The sequence below is a fragment of the Morone saxatilis genome, unplaced genomic scaffold (assembly GCF_004916995.1).
Source record: "Morone saxatilis isolate NCDOM2014 unplaced genomic scaffold, NCSU_SB_2.0 Contig16, whole genome shotgun sequence".
Classification (NCBI taxonomy): domain Eukaryota; kingdom Metazoa; phylum Chordata; class Actinopteri; family Moronidae; genus Morone; species Morone saxatilis.
In genome coordinates this window covers 2176009-2195430 of record NW_023339718.1, presented here as the reverse complement: position 1 = coordinate 2195430, position 19422 = coordinate 2176009, and the positions used below count along the sequence as shown (strand labels likewise).

Below are 19422 nucleotides of genomic sequence, written 5' to 3'. Positions count from 1 at the left end.
GTGTGTGTGTGTGTATACTGGTCTGGCGCTGCTGGTGAAGAAGACGGAGGCATGAGAGAAGGAAAGGGCAAGAAAGAGAGGGGGGGGCTCCTTGTTCCTCATTAACATACAAATGGAATTCTGCAGTTGAGAAGAAGTCTGTGCTGTGATTGAGAAAAAAGGAGGGAGGTTGGGGAAAAACGATGGAGAAGTGGGAGGGTGAATCCTCATGCCATTTCATCAGATCTGTCTATTCCTCTGTTTAGAGCCACTGTTAGTTTGAACTGTTCCATTAAGGTGTTCGGCTATCAGATTCTAACACTAATTGACTTTCCAAAGCCATCAGCCTCAGGGTGGGAGAATTTGAAAGTGATGCTTTTATCTAGCTAGAAGACAAACAAGGGGCTTGATAAGGACTGTTGGAGCAGATTTTTAAGGAAAGGGTAAAGATTTCAGTTTGTAAAAGGAAATTCGTTGTATTTTTTTAATGGTTTGTTATGGAAAGACTGAAACCCAAAGTCAGACATAATGAATAAAACTGAACCAGCAACCATTCATGAAGGGTTCCACTGAACGCAAGATCCACTAAACCTGCTCTCACCTGTTCAGCTTACATAAATCTAACGTGGTGTTTATTTTCCTCGGTTTCCCCACAGCTTCGCAAACGGGGTGAAGTACGAGGAACCAGTGCTGCAGACGAATGAAAAGGCAAAGGATTTTAAACACCACGATGACAACAGCGATGGAGACTGCTAAGAGGGATCCTTCGGTGCCACTTTTTTTTTTTTTTTTTACCTGAACTGATTCAGGCTGTGGAGGAGGGGGCTCTGCTACCTGCAATCAATAGAGCAGATCCCTGACTTGCACCCAATCATAGACATTCTATACACTGAGGAATTGATTTCTAGAAACCAACACGATCCTAGCTGATAAGACTTAATTTTGATCTCCTGGGCAGAGGAAGGCTAGCTATCAGCATCATGTTATTGACAACACCTAGCCTTCTGGAGAGATATGAAGAGGAGCTACTTGCAGTAGAGAATTTCTTACAAAAGCAAATTCATTGGCTTGATTCCACAGTGGCAGGTGTTGGACCAAATATTTCCTCTGTATTATTTTGATTTTCTTTTTTTTTTTTTTTTTTTAAATGTTGTCTCCAAAACATTCCTCTAAAGATGATGCCCTCTCTGACCTCTCTTTGTCTCCTCTTTGGTTTTAACTGTACACACTGTGGCTCTGTGGTTTGCATTCCCCGGCATGAGTCTGTCTGTTTGTCATACTCGTGTTCCTTCCTGCCACAGCCTCCATTAAGAGATTACTAACACTCTTGGCGCCTTGGCCTATTGTAATCCCCCCTCCACCCCCCCTCATCACCCCACCTTACCCAAAGCACTGCATCTTATTAACACTGACAATCATGCCCGTACAGGTATTCACTCTCATGTAGAATTAATAGAAAACCCACACACATGCATGTGCCACATATACATCGTGCGCATAAAGATAAACATGTGAAATCATTCTCACACGTACACGCACTCACAGGTGTGGATGCCTTTGCGGTGACTGATCTCTTAAAAGCATGCTGGGCAGATCCATGCAAGCTTGTTCAGCTAAAGGATGTTACTTTGGAAGTGTTTACAGCTATCACAGATTTTTTTTTTTTTTTTTTCTTTCTCCCTCCACGCACTCCCTATTCCGAAGACATTCACACATAACATACAACACAGCATTCACCTCCCTAACAGATGTCCCCAGAGAAACACTGCACTGAAAAACAGCCACAGATGGTGCTACACCCCTCCAGCCTCTGTCACAAGCCAAACTGCACCGCACTGCTCGCCCCACCTCACCCAGCCCACCCTAGAGGCCTGTTTCGCTCATCTGGTTCTCCGAGGTAGACTGTTTCCAAAATGCCTCTTCTGCATCATTCTAGGTGTGTTTACAGATTCAGAACAGCCTTACCAGTGCCCAGCCAACACCAGCACCACACACTGCTTGCCTTAATCTCCGGACCTTTGTACCTATTGGACCTATTATACCTATTGTACCTCTGCTGCCAGCTATTGCTCTAGCTACCTCCCTTGTTTCTGACTGGCAATTTTCCTGACACCTGAAGGTTAGCGCTAGCTATTAGCTACTACTTGTTAGGAGTAAATCATGACAGACAGAGCTTTATGAGCAAAGTTGTTTGTGATGACTCTTCCCTTGTTTCCTGATGTGTGTCACAGCGCCTGCGCAAGTGCAATTCCTTCAGCAAGCAAAAATGTGTACGTTGCTGCCGGAACAAAGGGCTGCAGATTTACATCTTTGCCTCAGATCAGCCGTTTGATGGATATGCCATATTAATGACTTTTCAACTCCGTAGTGCACTTTCTTGCCTTAGGCTTCAGAATCATGTGGCACTGGCCTACTGTGTTACTCACTAGTGTTACATACATATATATAGATTGGTTTCCTCATTTGATCCTCACTGGTGTTCTTTTGAGTTTTTGTGTTTTTTTTGTGGTGTGTCAATGTCTTAAATTGGGGGTTTGTTTTTAAAGATCAATTTGCATATTTTTCCTTAAAGACGTAGCTGTAATGAAATACTCTGGGTTTAAAGATCCCAATGTTTTTATTTTCAGAGGGAATGTGATCACTTCCTCAGTAATGGGTTATTGGCTTGTCCAAAGAGTGTGAATGGATTTCTGATATGTTTACATGAATTCAGTTATGGTAATATAGGAACATTTGAAATTGTCTGAGGCAACGGTTTTCATAACAAGGTTTTCTCAGGTGAACAATACACAACACACAGGATCTTTTTGATAGTGTTACTCATCAGTTGCCCCAAACACTTCCTTTTGCCATTCCATATCTTTTGTCTGTCGGGAATTTGGTAATACAGTTTTAACACAACGGGAAGTGGTTGTATTGTAGCCTGTTCTGTTCTAGCGCAGTACATGAGGCAGCCAGTTGCTCTTTGTTGTTGTACTGGATTTGTATGCGTATGTCTCGAAGAGTGAAAAGTGTGAAACAATTTGTCCTCAGTGTAATCAATCTCTCCAAGTCTATCTCAATGATTCCTGCTGTCTGTTAAATAGAGAAGCCAGTAGCTAAAGAGAACAACTTAAATCAATGGTTTACCATCTGTCAAGACGATGCGGGGGAGAGGAAGTATTCACTAAGCAACTGTACAGTCTTATCCTAATTTATGAAATCTACAACTGTTAATTTCTGAACCGCTTGCTCTTAAATGTTTCTGATCAGTTTTTGAAATTCAGGGGACATGGTAGTGAATGTATTACATTTTGTGCCTTTTCTTTCTGTTGATCTTTTTGTGTGCCATTAAGTCTACATATTGTACCTAAATATCAAATAAATTTTGTCTGGAAAATACATTTCAGATTGTGCTTCTGTTGTATATACAATATACAGGTGGTTGTTGGAGATTGAAGCTTAAATCGAATGGGATGCAGTCAGACTCCTTTCCTTTTTATGTTTCATGTATTCCTGTTTCCTCTAGACCAGTGGGCATGCATATGGATTGGCTGACAAGATTTGTCAGTGTCCTATTTCTGTCCAAAGCCTTGGACCAGCTGATGGCAATAGTAACCTAATAGGAGTGCATGTACAGCTTGTAAACAACTGTCTACTAACTCAGAATAAATCTTTTAAATAATATGCAATGACATTTTCATTGAGGATGTAGGCAGAGCTTCATCTTGACTTCATTTGGAGTAGCTTAGATAAGGTCTGAGGCTTGATTACAAGTATTAGTTCTCTACTGTAAAATGCACATCAGATAGGATAAACATCCCTTCAGAAAAGTTATCAGTGACTCCAGCATGGACTAGACTTTCAGTGACCTGCAGGTCAGAAGAGTCGCACAATAACAGCGGAATCCGTGCTAAAGAGCAGGAAGAGCCGCCAGTCTGCTGGCTGAGATATCCGCCTTTTTTATTGTTTGTGGAGGAATGGTCACATGTGCGTGCTGCAAGGAAACCAGTCATATCTGCCCCAGAACAAGCAAATAATGCTGTTTCTAAAAGCGGAGATGGGCAGACTCGCCCACACACCTCCTGTTAAGTGGCAGCTCACAGTAGTCTACAGTAGGCATGCATCCATCCATCCATGTGTCTCCCTCCTTGAGAAGATGAAGGGACATGTCATGAGTGAGCCCCTGTCATTTAAATAGATGAGGCAACAGATGAAGAGAAGAAATGAATCTCAAAGGGAGGCTCAAGACTTGACACAGCAGGACATCCAGGCATGTTGCCGAAGAAAGACTCGATGTTCAGAGCTAAAAACACTTTGTGATAGCCAGAACAACCAGCTTTTTGCTTTAATATGTACGCAGAAGTAACAATATTCTTAAATGTGTCAAAATGAATAGAAAAAGAGCTGCAGCGCTGTTTGTTGCACCACATGGCTGCATTTCCTGCTACAAGATGACACGCTGGGATGAGAGCGTCTCTTTTTGGAGGAAGTGGCAGGGTGAAGATATAGCTCCAAGTTTGGTCCACCCCTGCCATGTTTGTGTACAGTATGTGAACTTCCCCTGGGGCCAGATTTGCTCAGGGACTGCAGGTTTTCTTGGAGAGGAAGGTTATTTTTGGCTTTACATGGGTTGCCAGTGATGTCACGAGTGTTTCCTCATCCTCCGTGCTCGGGTCAAGTTTAGCCCCAGAGATTCTCCTGAGTTTTCCTGTTGTTCTGAGAGAGGTGGAAGAAGTGTGGAGCCAACTGACGTGGAGAGGCGGGTGGGGGGGTTGTGGGTAGGGGGGGGTTCTCTGTCGCATCCCTCCCCTTAATACAATGGTGCTTCTCTGGATGACAGATGCTGCTTAACCCACCCTGACCCAGGGAGTTGTGATGGCTCAGTTGAGTGACAGGCCCATAGAGGACACACTGAGGCTCCGCTCCAAGCTGCCCAAACTGCACAGGACGCTGTCCCCCCAACAAGGGAAGGAACTGTCTCTTTGGGAAACCCTCACGGTAATATATGTCTATCTGAGGAAAAGCTTAACACTGTGAATTAAGGCTAGAGAAGGGCACCCACTTCTGCTATCTTGTCCTATTGAGTAAAATATTGAGACAAATTGAGTACTAAATCACTGCCGAGAAGAGTGGTATTGTGACAGTGCTTGAAAGCCTGTAGACTGTCCATTGTCATGAAGTCGCCTCAGCAGCAGCTCTGAGCTGCATTTATCATCACTGGGGACTCAGGGGGAAAGAGACCATGCCATCAGTTTGTCATACTTAACTTGTCTGTCTCCATTTGAGTAGACTGTAGACAGAGCCAGCAGGAACTGTATCACAGGGGTATTAGTATTACAGTCAGATAGAAGACTATCTTGATTTTCTTTCCACTGTTGGGCTGCAGAATACTTCTTTCTAGTGTTGTTAATGTGGTTTTATGATTCAACGAGCCTTTATCAGTTGAGAAATGAACATGAATCCTGGTGGCTGTGGGGGCTTCACAGAGCAGTGATGGCAGCCCTGGTTAAAAAAGTTTGATATGCACACACTTTTGTGTTTTTTTCTGAGTAAAACTCAAATGATGCCACATCCAGCTGGCTCTCAGATACGGAGGCAGTTCTCTTGCAAGGTAATGCTGAGAGAAATGTGTGTTTTCTTTTAGTACAGCAACCTTCAGAGCATCTCAACATGCCTCTCCTTCCTTCTCTTGAACACAGGTACTTTACACCATGTCTCCTTCAAAACACAACCACCGTCTATCCCTGCCTCCTCGCTCTGAGCTGCTGTCCTCTCAGCTGCAATAATTGCATATACACACCCCCAGAAAATCCCAGATATGCACACATACTTCCCCGCATTCTTCAATTCCTTCTCCTGACCTGTCTCCAGCCTCAGCCCTGACTTACAGCCTTCTCCTATGAGTGCAGGTGGGCATATAGCCTGCTTCTGTGAGTAGTATAATAATAATATCTGATCATATTTGAAAATGTATTGTGGAAAATCATACATAGACATGATTTTCCTGCTCATTTACCTCAACTGCAGCTGTTAAAGAAGAAAAGGAAACATTAGACCTTAGTTGGTGATAATTTTTTACTTAAAAAATAACCTTAAAATAACTGATTTACTGGGACAGAAGACATTTATCTGATTATTTTTTCCAAATAAAACCATTCCTTCAACACATGACTGTTTAAAAAAGAACAGATTTCACAAAGTGATAATGGATCTTTACATTTTCTGTATTTGATAGGATTTTACGTGATTTACAAACCAAATATATAATATTTGTTTGCCATAGACTGACGTTTAGATTTTAGTTTAGACGTATGCCTCTTTAAAACTATTTTCTGAACGCTTCAGCATGAGGGCGGACAGCTCTCCTCCGCTCTCTCTGGCACCGGCCGCTAGGTGGCACTGTGTCTGTTTGGTAAAAGTCCTCTTGGTTCCCCCCCAAAGGTACAGAGCTGTCTGACACCAAATTCTCTAAATGCCCACAGTCCACATTGTCGGGAAAGGATAATATGGTGTTCTCCTTTCACCAAGGAAAATATCCATGATGGTGAATTAAAGTACATTTTGTTCATCATTCCCACATGTTTCCTATATTCTGAATGATCCCAGAGTTCTTTTAATCCCTAACAAGTAGACTCCCTCTCACGTACACACATTCATGGATTCATTGTAGGATACGTTATGGAATATGTTTTAATGTGTCTTTCTTTTTGTTAAGTGCTAAGAAATGAAAAACATTTTTTCCATTCCAAGATTTAAAGTATCCCAAAAAAATTCACAAGTGACTAAATAAGTGAAGACAAACAGATGAGTGAGCCACACACACAAACATTAAGACACATTCTGAATTACATAACAGTAGGCTAAATAAAACATCTGACACACGCCTATGCAAAACTATGGCATAACATTTAAATATATCACAAAGCAGATTATTTGTCTGAACATAATTAGGGCCACACACACACACACACACACATAGGGCTAACTTTCTTACTGGGACTTTTGTCTCACATGAACATTTAGATATGCTGTTTGCACTCCTTTCAGGTCTTATTTTCGGTTGTTGCAGCACTTAACCTCACACAGATAACCTCGGCTCTATACAGCTAATTAACCTGTTAAGCAAATGATCCTAATTCGGCCTTGGAAAAATGTCCCATTTCACAGACTATCATACTAAGAGAATGCTATTGATTATCGGAACCGAAGCCCAATATCATCCACATGATTTAGTTCAGATGGTCTTTTAAGGAGGATTTTTTTCCCCTTTCTCTCCGTTGGGAAACGGATTCACACACTGAGACTGGGGCGAGTCTGATTGGTCACAGGGGTGTGGGTGAGTCACTTTATAGTATTAGTATAATTTATACCTTTATCCTAACATCAATATCAGCTACAGGCCACGTTTCTGTCAGCACATACTGATCAATCTACTGACGCCAATGGATTTCACCAGTTCACTGATATTCAGTAGGATTTCAGAATCATCCCTAATTACCTAGACCTGAGAACACATTCCACATCCAGCCTGTGAGCCCAGCATTAATCTCAAATGATTGTGTGTAAGTTATAAACCTAACAAACAACTGGTTGCTCGTGTAGTCGTTGGAGCACAGCTCGTTATTGGTGGAACTATATCTCAGTTCATCTCCAAGTTATTGCTTCATATGTTAAAAACATGTTGCAGTGGAGATACAGGTCCAGTGGAGTGCTGACCACTGCTCGGATCAGTGGAAGCAAGAGCGAAAGGGAGGTTGGTTCATATGTGAAGACGGAGAGAGAGCAGAATTTCACTTCAAGCTGCTGTTCCAGTGGAGGATGTGAGAGCTCCAGGAGTGTTGTAAACTTCAGTTCAGTGGCATAAAGAACAAAAAAATAAAATAAATGAATAATCTAGTTCATCTTTAATCTTCTATCTGCTGGTGGGTTTTAATGTGAAGATACAGCGCTGGATGTTTTGGTCGAAACATCCCATTTAAGTGGAAGCCGTTTTAAGATCTGATTTACACACAGGCGTTTACAATCTCATTGACTCCGCGGACCACCTTAAAAGCATTTGTCCCGCCCCCGAAAGCTTTCTCCGGTCGCTCCGATTGGCTGAGACCTCATGGATGGAAGCGGCTGTAGAAATGCAAAACTTGTTGCTGGTTCCTCTGGACGCGTTGATCTCACACAGCGCCAAGCGGCAGAGCGGAGTGTGAGTGTATCTGTGAATCGCTCCCAAGTGCACTCAGACCACACCAGACAGGACTCGGTGAACGGAGCAGGACGCACACGCAGGAACGAGACGCACCGAAAGGACTTAAGGCACGGCGCTTCACTGCAAAGCGCATGACCGGCAGCGGGTGGAGGATGCTGTCAAGCCGCTCCGGAGTTGTGGAGTGCGGGTAGTGCACGCCGCGCTGCTCCGGGTTCAGGTCGCGTAAACGGACGCTCCGGTTCTCCGGTGCCTGGGGTTGGAGATCCGTGTTTGTGGACTTTCCATCACATTGGACTTTTGGCTTCGTGCCTGCTCAGCAGTTGTCGAGATTTTGAATGACATCGGCGGGCAGTATTTATTTAAAAAAATATTTTTTTCCCTCAAAGCCATAGAGGTAGTTTTAACTATACGCGGCTCCAATTGGACTTTTTCCTTGTTTCCAGTATGGGACCTTATACAAAAAGTCGCTCTGGGACATTTGACATTGGACTGGAATAATGAATTAGCTGACACATATTGTCATATTCGCTCCAATTCTTGTGCGCTCTCCTTCGAGTTTGATGTTTTTGTGTCATGTTCGCTCCGAAGAAATGCCCACAGAAAAAACTTTGGAATATTATAGGTCATTCGTGCAGCAAGTTAAATAGCAGTGTTTTTTATGCGCTCGCTTAGTCAAAGGCAAAAAGAAGACCAGTCAAGTGCACGCTTAAATACGGAACAGGGACTCAGTTTAAGTGCGCGTTTGGACACTGTCTCCTCTCTCCTCTGCGTCCTTGGAGAAGTTGAAAAACAAAAAAACAATTGATCCACAACAATGAGAACTTATTTGGTGAGTTTTAACATTTAAAGTAGATAACGCAGTTTAATCATTAGTGTGATACAGACATTTGAATAGTTTCTTGTGTATCTTTTTTCCCCCCTTTCGCTTTTGGGGACAGACGGAAAAACAGACAGTGTGCCGATGTCTGGCAAACTGGCCGTCATGTGGGATTGATTGCAGGGGAGTATGTTTGGGCTGGAGCAGTTTGGTTCTCAGATTAATAGCAGTAACCCTGGCCAGTCAGAGAGAAACATAAACCAACCGAGACTGAACATGGGCTCCCATTATAAAAGCCCAGGTTTTCACGCTGGAGGCCCGCCGGGAGCCGTGGAACCCGGCATGGGCCCTCTGAGCGAGCCGCAAATGCTCGGGCTCAGTATGAACATGAACGGAGAGCAGTACGGGGGCTTTCACCCGCGGGGCCACTCGGACATGCATGCGGGCGGCGGACTTCAGCAGCAGCAGCAGCAAGGACCCATGCATGGATTTTTTAACAACCAGCAACCTCATCAAGGACATCCTCATCAACCTCACCCCCACCAACCTCACCCTCATTTCAGTGGGAATTTTGGAGGCCCAGAGCCAGGGTCATCATGCCTGCATGGTGGCAGGCTAATGGGCTACAACAACAATGGCATGGGACCACAGCAGGGCTTTGGAGAAGGATTTGATCCTCTCGCTGAGGGACAGGCAGGGGATGGCTTTCCCCAGCAGCAGCAGCAGCAGCGGCCTGGTAATATGCCTGACTTTCAACATCACGGGCCTCCCAGTGGCAGCCATGCTGTTCCTGCCCCCTGTCTACCCCTGGACCAGTCACCTAACAGAGCAGCCTCCTTCCATGGTCTCCCTTCTTCCTCATCCTCCTCCTCTGAGTCTCATGGCCTTGAGCCCCGACGGATGCCCAACCAGGGAGCTGTAGAGGGATTAGAGTACAACTTCCCAAGTGAGCCTCCATCTGGACATTTTGATGTACATGTATTTTCCCCATCAGAATCAGAATCTCAGTTACCCCATTTTGGGCCCGGAAGGCCAGTTCCCAGTGGGAATTTCCCAGGGAACCCTGGCATGCCACGGACACCAGGTATGCAGGGCATCTCTAAGGGACACCAGCCGCCACCACAGCCCCAGCAGCCTCAGCATGGAGTGTTTTTTGAACGTTTTGGAAATGGCCGGAAGGTGCCCGTGGGAATGGAGCCGGGAGTCAATGCAAGACATCCTCTCATGCAGCAGCAACAACAGGCTGGCTTGATAGCCAGACAGAACTCATGCCCCCCTGGCCTCCCCAGGCCCCCTCAGGCTGAGCCCGGCTCTTCTAACCCTAACATTCTGGATGGAGGGGTCATGATGCCTGGCCAACACAACCAGTTTGAATATCCCATTCACAGACTGGAAAATAGGGGTCTGCACCCCTATGGAGACCCCATGTTTAATATGCAACAGCCAGCTCCTCCTCCTCCCTCCCAACAGCCCCCAAATCAGAGGCTGCAACACTTTGACTCTCCTTATATGAACATGGCGAAAAGGCCTAGATTTGACTTTCCAAATGCACACGGCGGTGAAGGCTGGTGTGGTGGTATGGATAACCACCTCTCTCCCTCTGCCTACCCTGGCCTGCCTGGAGAGTTCACCCCACCTGTGAGTGAAGGTTTCCCACCGGGTCCGCTGCAGCATCCGGGGCCTGAACAGCAGTCTCTGCAGCAGCGCCAGAATGCAGCCATGATGATAAAACAGATGGCATCTCGCAACCAGCAGCAGAGGATGAGGCAGCCCAGTCTGCAGCAGCTGGGTCACCACGGTGATGTACCTCCTGGCCCAATGGCTCACGGAGGCCCAGTTGGGAGCATGCCTCAGCCCAACTTTGACAGGGAGAATGGTGGCAGGATGCCCAACATTGATGGACAAAATCCTCATGTAACTCAGGAGAACTCCTGGTTCCAAGGGTCCCACCCACCAGGGGAAATGATGTCACGGCGTATGGGTGGAGCGGGTAATGAATCTGCGCCCCATGACATGGGGCTACAGCAGAACGGGGCTGGGATGATGTTTCGACCAGGCATGGGCATGCAGGAGCCCATGAGAATACCGGGAGATGGCCATGTGCAGGCTCTCCATTCTCCGGGCATGCACTCACAGTTCAGTGGCAACATGGGCAACCTCTCACAAATGCAGTCTCCAGGAGCAGGAACGGGGCATCCAAATGCACCAGCAGAGAGACGGCCAGCTGACTTCCCTGCACCTCCAATGGGAGCACAGCCAACGTTCCCCTATGGGGGAGCTAACCGTCAGGGGCCGGCCCATAATGCTCCCCAGGGGGTGAGCACCTCACCAGGGACCTACCCTCCACAGTCTGAGTTTCCCTCAGGCCAGCGGTCGTCTGTTAGTAAGCTTGGAGCTCTGTCCCTCGGGAACTTCAGCAAAACCAGCGCTAAAGACAGTGTTTTCGGCCAGAGCTGCCTGGCGGCCCTTTCCACGGCCTGCCAGAACATGATCGCTAGCCTAGGGGCCCCAAATCTTAACGTAACATTCAACAAGAAGAACCAAAATGAGGGCAAGCGAAAACTGAGTCAGACAGAGCAGGACATTAATAGCAGCACATCTAATGGGACTGGCAGTGCTGGTCCTGAATATTTTCAGAGTAGCACTTCCCAGAACAGCCAGATGCCTGGCACCGGGAATAGCAACTCTAAGCCTGCAAGTCAAAGCCAGACGGTGCAGGGGGAAGCCAGTGCCCTCTCCCCAAATTACAACATGGACGCTACCCCGTGCAGTGAGGGGAAGGCAACAACAGGGAGTGGGAGAGGGAGAGGGAGGAGAAAAAGAGACAGTGGACATGTGAGCCCTGGAATTTTTTTTTCCTCTGACAATGGCAACCCTGTTGTAAGTCCAGGCCAGCAGACCCCCTCGGCTGGCATTGGGGAGAGGGGTGGGGGCACGCCCCATGAGAAACACCTCCAATCACCCTCTTGGGGAAAAGGAGGCGACCTAATGTTGGGGGACCAGGCTGACCTGATGTCTTCTTTGGACAGTGGCATTCAAAGTGTCGCCAAGTCTGACAGTAGTTCACCGCGAGTGGACTTTCCTGACGATGTCAGCACACACTATGGCAACGAGGATGAGGTGTCCTCCAGCTCAGATGCAGGAGGGGCCTCGGCCACAAAGCCTAATCGCAGCCCTATGATCACCGGCTCACCTAAAATGCAGAGGAGTGACCATGGGTTGATAAATGGACAGAAGCCCCTAGGCATGGGCATTAACAATCATACTACCTCGACACCAGACAGCTATGGACTGCATACTGGTGGGGGCACAGGGGCCAGTGGGGTGAGCCACCCGGGCACTCCTGGGGTGGAGCAGGTACGCACCCCATCCAGCACCTCTGGCCAGGAAGAAATCCATCCTCTGGAGATTCTGCAGGCCCAGATCCAGCTACAGCGGCAGCAATTCAGTATCTCTGAGGACCAGCCCCTGGCCATGAAGAATGGCAAAAAGAATGGTGACTGTCCCTCACAGAACGGAGACAATGAGCTGGCAAGCTGCAGCCCGGATGCTGGGAAGGGCTCAATGGGCACTATTGACCTTGACACCCTCATGGCAGAGCAGCACGCCACCTGGTACGTGCCCAGTGACAAGGCCATGATGGACGGGTCAGAGGATGACAAGGCCATGGGACCATGGGAAAAAAATAAGAGCCAGAACAACAGTAAAGAAGGTAAATGAAACTCCTTTTGGTTATATTTTACTCACTTTTTCTTCTCTCTCTCTCTCTCGCTTGCCCTCTGTGTCTCACCCACACACATGCAACATAAACTACACTAACTGATCAGTTTTGCTCATAAGATTTATATACTCATATTTTTTCTTCCTTAAAATAAATGCTATTATTTGATCTGAAATGCAGCGTAACATCCCATACATAGTGGGCTAAAGGCTCTGGTAACGCTCTTAATAGAGGACCTTTTGTCCATGTTGTGCGGCCAGAAAGCAGCAGTCTCTGTTTAACTGTAGGGTCTTTGAATTTTAGAGGTTCAGCCTATAGACAGATAATAAATTTAATGGTAGCGCCAAGTCTTTACAAAGAAAAAAAAAAAAAAGGATTTATGCGTTTTTTTTCTTGGTAATTTGGCTCCATAATGCAGAATGTAAAAAATGATTATCAGAATGGAGCAGCTTTAAATGCCAGCTGACTGAACAAAGTAGTAAACCTTGTACCTTTTCTACAATGTATTTTTTTATAAGGGTCTTCATTGTAGAGTCACTTCAAAAGAACAGCAGAAAAGTAAACATTTCCTGTGGTTCTTTATCTCGGTTTTCAGGGTGAACAACTACATTGAGAAGATTAATAGCTTTTTGAGTATATGCGTTTGCGCAGCGGGGTTTCCCTCGCCTTGTTACGTGTTTGTTTTTGTTATTACCATGGGATAATACAGAGCAGTGAAAGTGGATTGATTTTAGATTGGCAGGACAGGATTTTAAGGATTAAATATCATGCTGAAATTAATACAGCCATTCAGTTTTCATTTTATTTTCCGTGGGAAGTAGTTAATTTAAACACATTTGAATAGTATTTAGTTTAACATTGTAGTTTCTTCATTGTTAAACAATTTGTTGTTATTTGTATTGGCACTTTTTTCACTTTTAAATGATTTATTATTATCACCTCCCTTAATTAATGTAAAATATTCTGGAAAAAAATATAATCATTTGCATTTCAAAGTTTCTCAAATGGAAAATCTTCTGGCCTTAAGGCACACAAGCAGTTATTTAAACGGAGATATAACAGTCTGCAGTGTGTTCATGGTTTTAAGTATTCAGTGTTTTTATGGTGGCTATTAATCAAAATGTAGACAAATATTGATAATAACAATTACGGTTTCGTTGTTCAGCTGCGAATTAATTTATTCTTCCAACCATTCTTCCAATAATAATAATAATAATAATAATAATAATAATAATAATAATAATAATTACAGTAATTATAATAGGCCTAATGCATGTTGTTTTTATTAATATTTTATTTATTTATTACTTAATTATAATTAATATGATTGTGTTACCGATATTATGCTGTGTGCTTTAATCGCAATAGAAAATTGAATATGCGTTATAATTGCAAAACTGTGCAAGTTGTATGTCTTAGAATATGCTGCTTTTATTTATTTGGTATCTTTAAAATTGTGTGTCTTTTCGTCTGTTTTCACGCTGGCTGTTTCCTTATCATTTCGAGCCCCAGCAGTAGACAGAGGCGGTGGACGTTGCTACATAGAACATGTGCTCGATGTGCCCACTGTGGGGGTTAAGTGCCGAGAGGCTGTATAGGATGTATGGATATATAATAATGTGCAGGGACATATCTGTGGATAGCGCCGAGCGCGTCTCGAGCGCCTCTTTGTTCTGATCAGCGCGGGCGCAGAGAGGGGCGGGAGCGCGCATCGCGCGGAGTCTGGAGTCCAGGCGCATTGTTTATCTGAGACAGGGTGTCGGGTAGGAACACTAATGCCGTTACTTCGGAGGAGCACTGTAACTTACCTTTGTGACTAATGTAGTGCAGTTTTAAGGAAATAATAAATAACAAGCGGTGTGCAAATGAATTTGAGCCTGAATCATTTAAAGTAGCTCATCCAGCTGTGTGTTTTCCTCAAACAAATGACAAGATCACTTTTGTTCCCATGGTTTCTTCCCATGGTCATTTACAAAAGAGGGAAGTGAGTATGAATTTATAAAAAACCAAAAACACCACTAACCAACAAAAAACAGAGCATGAGGGAGTATGAAAAAGAAAAAAACCCCACTGATGCCAGGGAGTGATAAGTAACATCATCACTTTTGATATTGATTAATGAGTATTCTTTTGAGCCGGAAACCCAGCACTGATAAGCAGTCAGCCACACTCACCTTGTTGCTCTCTCTGTTTTAATTTTCTGTTGGGCTGATTTAACATTACACATTCAATAGGGATTTAAAAGCAGAATAGTCTAATTTCTGCTCTCTTTTCCTCTCCCCTCCTCTCTCTTTCCATCTCCACCTCTCCTCCTCTCCTCTCCTCTTTCAGCCCTCCCTGCATGGACACGAGGCATGCAGCTCTGGAGCGATCGATAGCTAGTTAGCACAAATCACGGCTCCTGACAGTTTCTCATTTGAGTGCTTCAGACAGCAAAGATGAAAAAAAGGGTGGAGGTGCATTTGGGAGGGGAGGGGGATTTTGAGATTGAATCTGATGCTTAGGCTACACAGAAGGGAGCAAAATAACATAATAATTTAAGATAAGTCATAGCCCACAGTGTAGTTCCATAAGAGCCAACATCCCACAGGCTTTTCACTCTGCAAAAAATATCCACCTACACCAGTCGTCTAGTCCTGACATTGGAGAGATAATGTCAGTGACACTAATTTGAAATAAATCAGGCCAATTCATTAGTCCATTATCATTAACTGAATGTAACTTTGTCAAGAAAATTCTTAAAAGATGATCATTTTCATTAGGTTGAAATTAATTTATGTAATTCCAAAGACATGATAGCGGAAATATTTTTTTTCACTTATAACATTTTAATCATAAGCATAAGATGACATAACCTGTTAAATATTTTTTACAGTGTAAATATTATGAACAGTTATAAGTTATAATAATGTTATAATAACAGTTAAGTCTGAAATGTAGGCTTGGAAATTAGCTTTCTAATGTGGTAGATATGATGTATTTTTTCTACCTTTCCACTTCCAAAAACTCCTTTTGTCATCACCATTTCATTTCCATATATATGCCTTATTTTGTTCTCTCAGGAGTGTTGTTGAATTATGCATAGATTATTTTCATTCTTAAACAATTAACATTCTATCAGGTTATTAAATTCAGTAATGATAAGCGGTAATTAGTACATTGGTTTACACACAAATGTCTTTTTTTAAATACTTAATTAAAAATAAAAAAGGAAATTGAAAATGCATTTAAATTAAATTTATAATAATGATAAGCAGAGCTTTGAGTGGTTTCTCATTAGAATTTTTAGACAAGTTGTGAATTTAGTTGTCTGGTGTTCAGCCTTACCCAGAATGTGTCTAAATAGCAGATTATCTGTTTCTGATACGAGTTTTCGGTTTGTCTTGAAAACATCATGTATCTGTTGTTTTTTTAGGAACTTTAACTGCTCGAGAATTTAAACAGGTGTATTATGTGTGTACTTTGGTGATGCAGAGGAGTGTGCTTCAAATGAGTTGATTGCAAGCGAAAGTAAAAGAGTTGGGTGTCAGGAGTCAGTTTGGTCGTATGAGGTGAATGTGTGCAGCTACACTGTAAGTGCTCAGTGTGAAGCTGTGCGAAACCTCAGAGGAACCTCAGATCATTTTGTCGCCAGGTGTGTTTGTACTGGCGCTATGAGCAAGAGAGACTCCAGCAGCCACACATCTTGCCATGATTCAAAGAAGACACAGTGCAAAAATTCCATATTATTCCTTAACTAACTTCCTTTGAATGTTTGAATGTGCAGACACGTAGCCAGTAGAGGCTCAACTGCGCTTATTTGTGAAGGAGCTCTCAGAGCTGATGTCAATTCACCCAGCTCACCCTCTCTGTGGTCCCTGTGTGGCTGTTTAAAGTGATGCGTGCTGCAGTAATGGCCCCCTTTGGACCCCATATTTGGCCTCCTCTCTGTGACAGCACGCAGTTCAAGTTGTTCACTAAGGCACAGTTATACCTGCTGCTGTAAGCTCACGGCCTGCACATTCTTGTCTGCCACACGGCGTCTTGTGCTCCCATGGAGGCAAGGAGTTGAGGTGTACACACACAACTTTCCTTGTATGGTGTCAGTTAATATTATTTCCCCTTTTTAAAATTTTCTTTTACACTCTTCCTCTTCCCTTCTCTGCTGTATATCTTAGCCAGAAGCTGGCCGTTCATTTGGGAACTCATGCATTGTCTTGATAACAGGCGTAGGAAGTGATTCAGTTATTTTTATTTTTACTTTTCACTGTTTTTACCACATACACTTGTGTGACATTTTTTTTAATCATCAGCGCAGTTAAAACGCTTCACAGTTGACCCTGTGGAATAGTTCCACTCTTCACTCTCAGCAATCAGCCCATAAACAGCTCTAATAATGATCAAATCTCTTTCGCGCCGACTTTGACAGGTTTGAAAAGAAGGAACTTGCATCTTATCACACCTACTAGAAAGCACTTAAATCCACAGAAAGAGCCGTATTGATATTCCACCACGGAGAACAATCCTGCGAGACTACCGCCTTTGACATTTCAGTACGACAACAACCCCACAAATCACACCGGTAATTTCTATTTCCTTTTTCTAAAAAAAGAAGAAAGTGATTGGCACATGCTTGAATATGGGAAAAAAAACAGCTTGGGGCAGTCTATGTTCTTTACCTGTCATTACAAGGTGTTTCATATTGACTTTTTCAACAACACACATCCACCAGGCCTCTCGCACACTCCTGTACTGCAATAATGATAATCATTATGATAATCATAGCAATTAGCCTTAGTAATATTGTTTCTAAAAGTCACAAATTATCCTCAGGCAACTCCTGTTAGTTGACTTGGTTATTGACGGGTTCATCAGGGCCACAAAAAACTGCTAGTTTACGTCTACACTGCTGATTTCAGCCACACAAATATACGCGACTGTAATGACAGAGCAATTTCTTAGGAACGTACGTCCTCTTGAACAAAACCCTCTTTTTTTACAAAACACTATTTTTATCGTGTTGTTTTTGTACTAGCTTTGTTTGATTGTGTGCATCTTTGTGTGTGTATGTCTGTGCGCTGGCATGCACGTGAGTATGTGACGAAGGGCAGGTTTGTAGACACTGCAACTTGATAGTGTGGATTTGTCAGCTGTAGACATAAAGTTTGATTTATTTAGACTCGGTGTCAGGCTCACGGCTTCAGCCCCGCAATCTCAGGTGTCTCGCTCGGTGGAACACGCTCACTTAATTCTAATGTGTTGAAAATATTTAAGAGTATTTACTTGACTTGTAAACAGTGCAGGGCTGAAAAAACGCCTACCGTGCATTTAAAGTGTCTGATATGTAAGACTGCGTATGTCTTGAGTGTGCGTGCATTCGTGTTTGTTTATATGCTTTAGTATGTGTGCGTGCATGTATGTGTGTGCTCTATGTTCCTTGGGTTTTGCAAGACATTGAGCACTAGTGACAGTCAAAGGAAGCCTGTTAAAGAAGCATGCTTGTGACTGATGAAGAGAGAAAAAGATGAACAAAGGTGTCAGGCCTTTTGCTTTGCTGGATTCTCAACTCTTCAAAATAGCAGCTCATCCGGTGTTTTGTTTTCCCTGGGGAAGGGTGTTAGAATAAAATAAAACTTGTCTCAGCATGTGGTAAATGTTCTCCTTGGATGCAGCAGGGAATGGAAAGCTGAATTTATCTGGGAGATGCACAGAATGAGCAGTCTGAAACCTTCGATCGTCTGTATGTGACATGCCTCCAAATGTCCACTGTCTTGTTGAATGAAGAAGCATCAGTTTGATAAGAAGCTCCTGAAAGGTGTCCCGGGTTCATATGTTGCCCAGGTAGTACAGATTTTAAAATGCGTGTGTGTGTGTGTGTGTTTGTGTTTTCAGGTTTTCCTAGGTGTAGATGTTGTCACGTTGCCAGCAGCGGTTATGTTATTAGCCATACAGGTAGTCGTCAGGCGCCTTTAATTTGTATTGAGGAATTGACAAATGAGTTATGACACTAGAGCAGTTTCTCCTGGGAGACAGAAGTAGAGACTGATGGAGTGAAAGAGAAAGTAAGAGAGATAGACAGATGTTTTTCTTTTCCAGAGAACATCTGTAGTTTCGTTCAGAGGCGAGTGGCTGGGTAATAGCTACCATTTGCATGTATGGAAGAGAAAATAATTAAATTCAACATCAAACGTTTTTTTTCTATCAGCTTGCAATATGACCATTGTTCATTCTAGTCTGTATGTAGGAGTTTTAAGAACATATATATCTAAATCAGTTTAAAATATGTCCCCCCTTTATAATGTATTTAGTTAACACACAACAGCAGAAGGCTAAATATAATTTTATTTTATCCATTTAATTACAAACTCAAAATGATCTGTTTACACATTTTCAATTTTTTGCGAAATCCTGCAACAGAATTCATAATTAGCCGCCTTTTTTTCTAAATAAAAATCTCTATCATGAAGGTGCTTCTATCTCAAAACTGACGCTGTTTTCATGTGTGGTTGACCTTTTCCAAAAAAGGTGAAACACAGAAAACAAAGTGTGCAGCGCTGTGCTGAAACAAAATAGAGACAGCGAAGTAGATCAATATGTCACCGACTTGGATGACATGCTGGACAGGTCCTGGACATGGTTGTGAGTTATGAAGGAGGCACTAAATCACTTCCCATGTTCTGATTTGTGTCTGGTTTCCTAAGCACTTCTTGTGGCCAGAGGGGGGGTATGTGTGTGTGTGTGTGT

At 43.6% G+C, this 19422-nt stretch overlaps 2 protein-coding genes across 4 annotated transcripts in view; both read left to right on the top strand.

The window, feature by feature from the left end:
• Nucleotides 1-3356, top strand: part of LOC118326028 (phosphatidylinositol transfer protein beta isoform) — a gene marked incomplete at its 5' end in the record, with an annotated part of 8541 nt that extends 5185 nt beyond the window's left edge. For both annotated transcript variants that reach the window (XM_035658913.1, XM_035658914.1), the window contains 1 exon segment: nucleotides 636-3356. In XM_035658913.1, coding sequence (XP_035514806.1) covers nucleotides 636-683 — 48 coding nt within the window.
• Nucleotides 3357-8113: 4757 nt separating this feature from the next.
• On the top strand, nucleotides 8114-15539 carry mn1b (meningioma 1b). Of its 2 annotated transcripts, XM_035657716.1 has the most exons (3): nucleotides 8114-8990; nucleotides 9100-12690; nucleotides 15031-15539. In XM_035657716.1, exons 2-3 carry the CDS (start codon nucleotides 9168-9170, stop codon nucleotides 15075-15077), a joined length of 3570 nt encoding a protein of 1189 aa, XP_035513609.1. In that variant the 5' UTR covers nucleotides 8114-8990; nucleotides 9100-9167; the 3' UTR covers nucleotides 15078-15539. The 2 variants fall into 2 exon arrangements, with proteins under 2 accessions (XP_035513609.1, XP_035513608.1); XM_035657715.1 differs by having other exon boundaries at nucleotides 8114-12690; nucleotides 15031-15536.
• The last annotated feature ends 3883 nt before the right edge of the window (nucleotides 15540-19422 follow it).

What these genes read in the sequence shown, in the direction of transcription:
- mn1b (XM_035657716.1), top strand. Translation starts at nt 9,168, where the DNA reads ATGTTTGGGCTGGAGCAGTTTGGTTCTCAGATTAATAGCAGTAACCCT. An exon ending in CCAGAACAACAGTAAAGAAG is followed by an intron (nt 12,691 to 15,030) that starts GTAAATGAAACT and finishes CTCCTCTTTCAG; the next exon opens with CCCTCCCTGCATGGACACGA.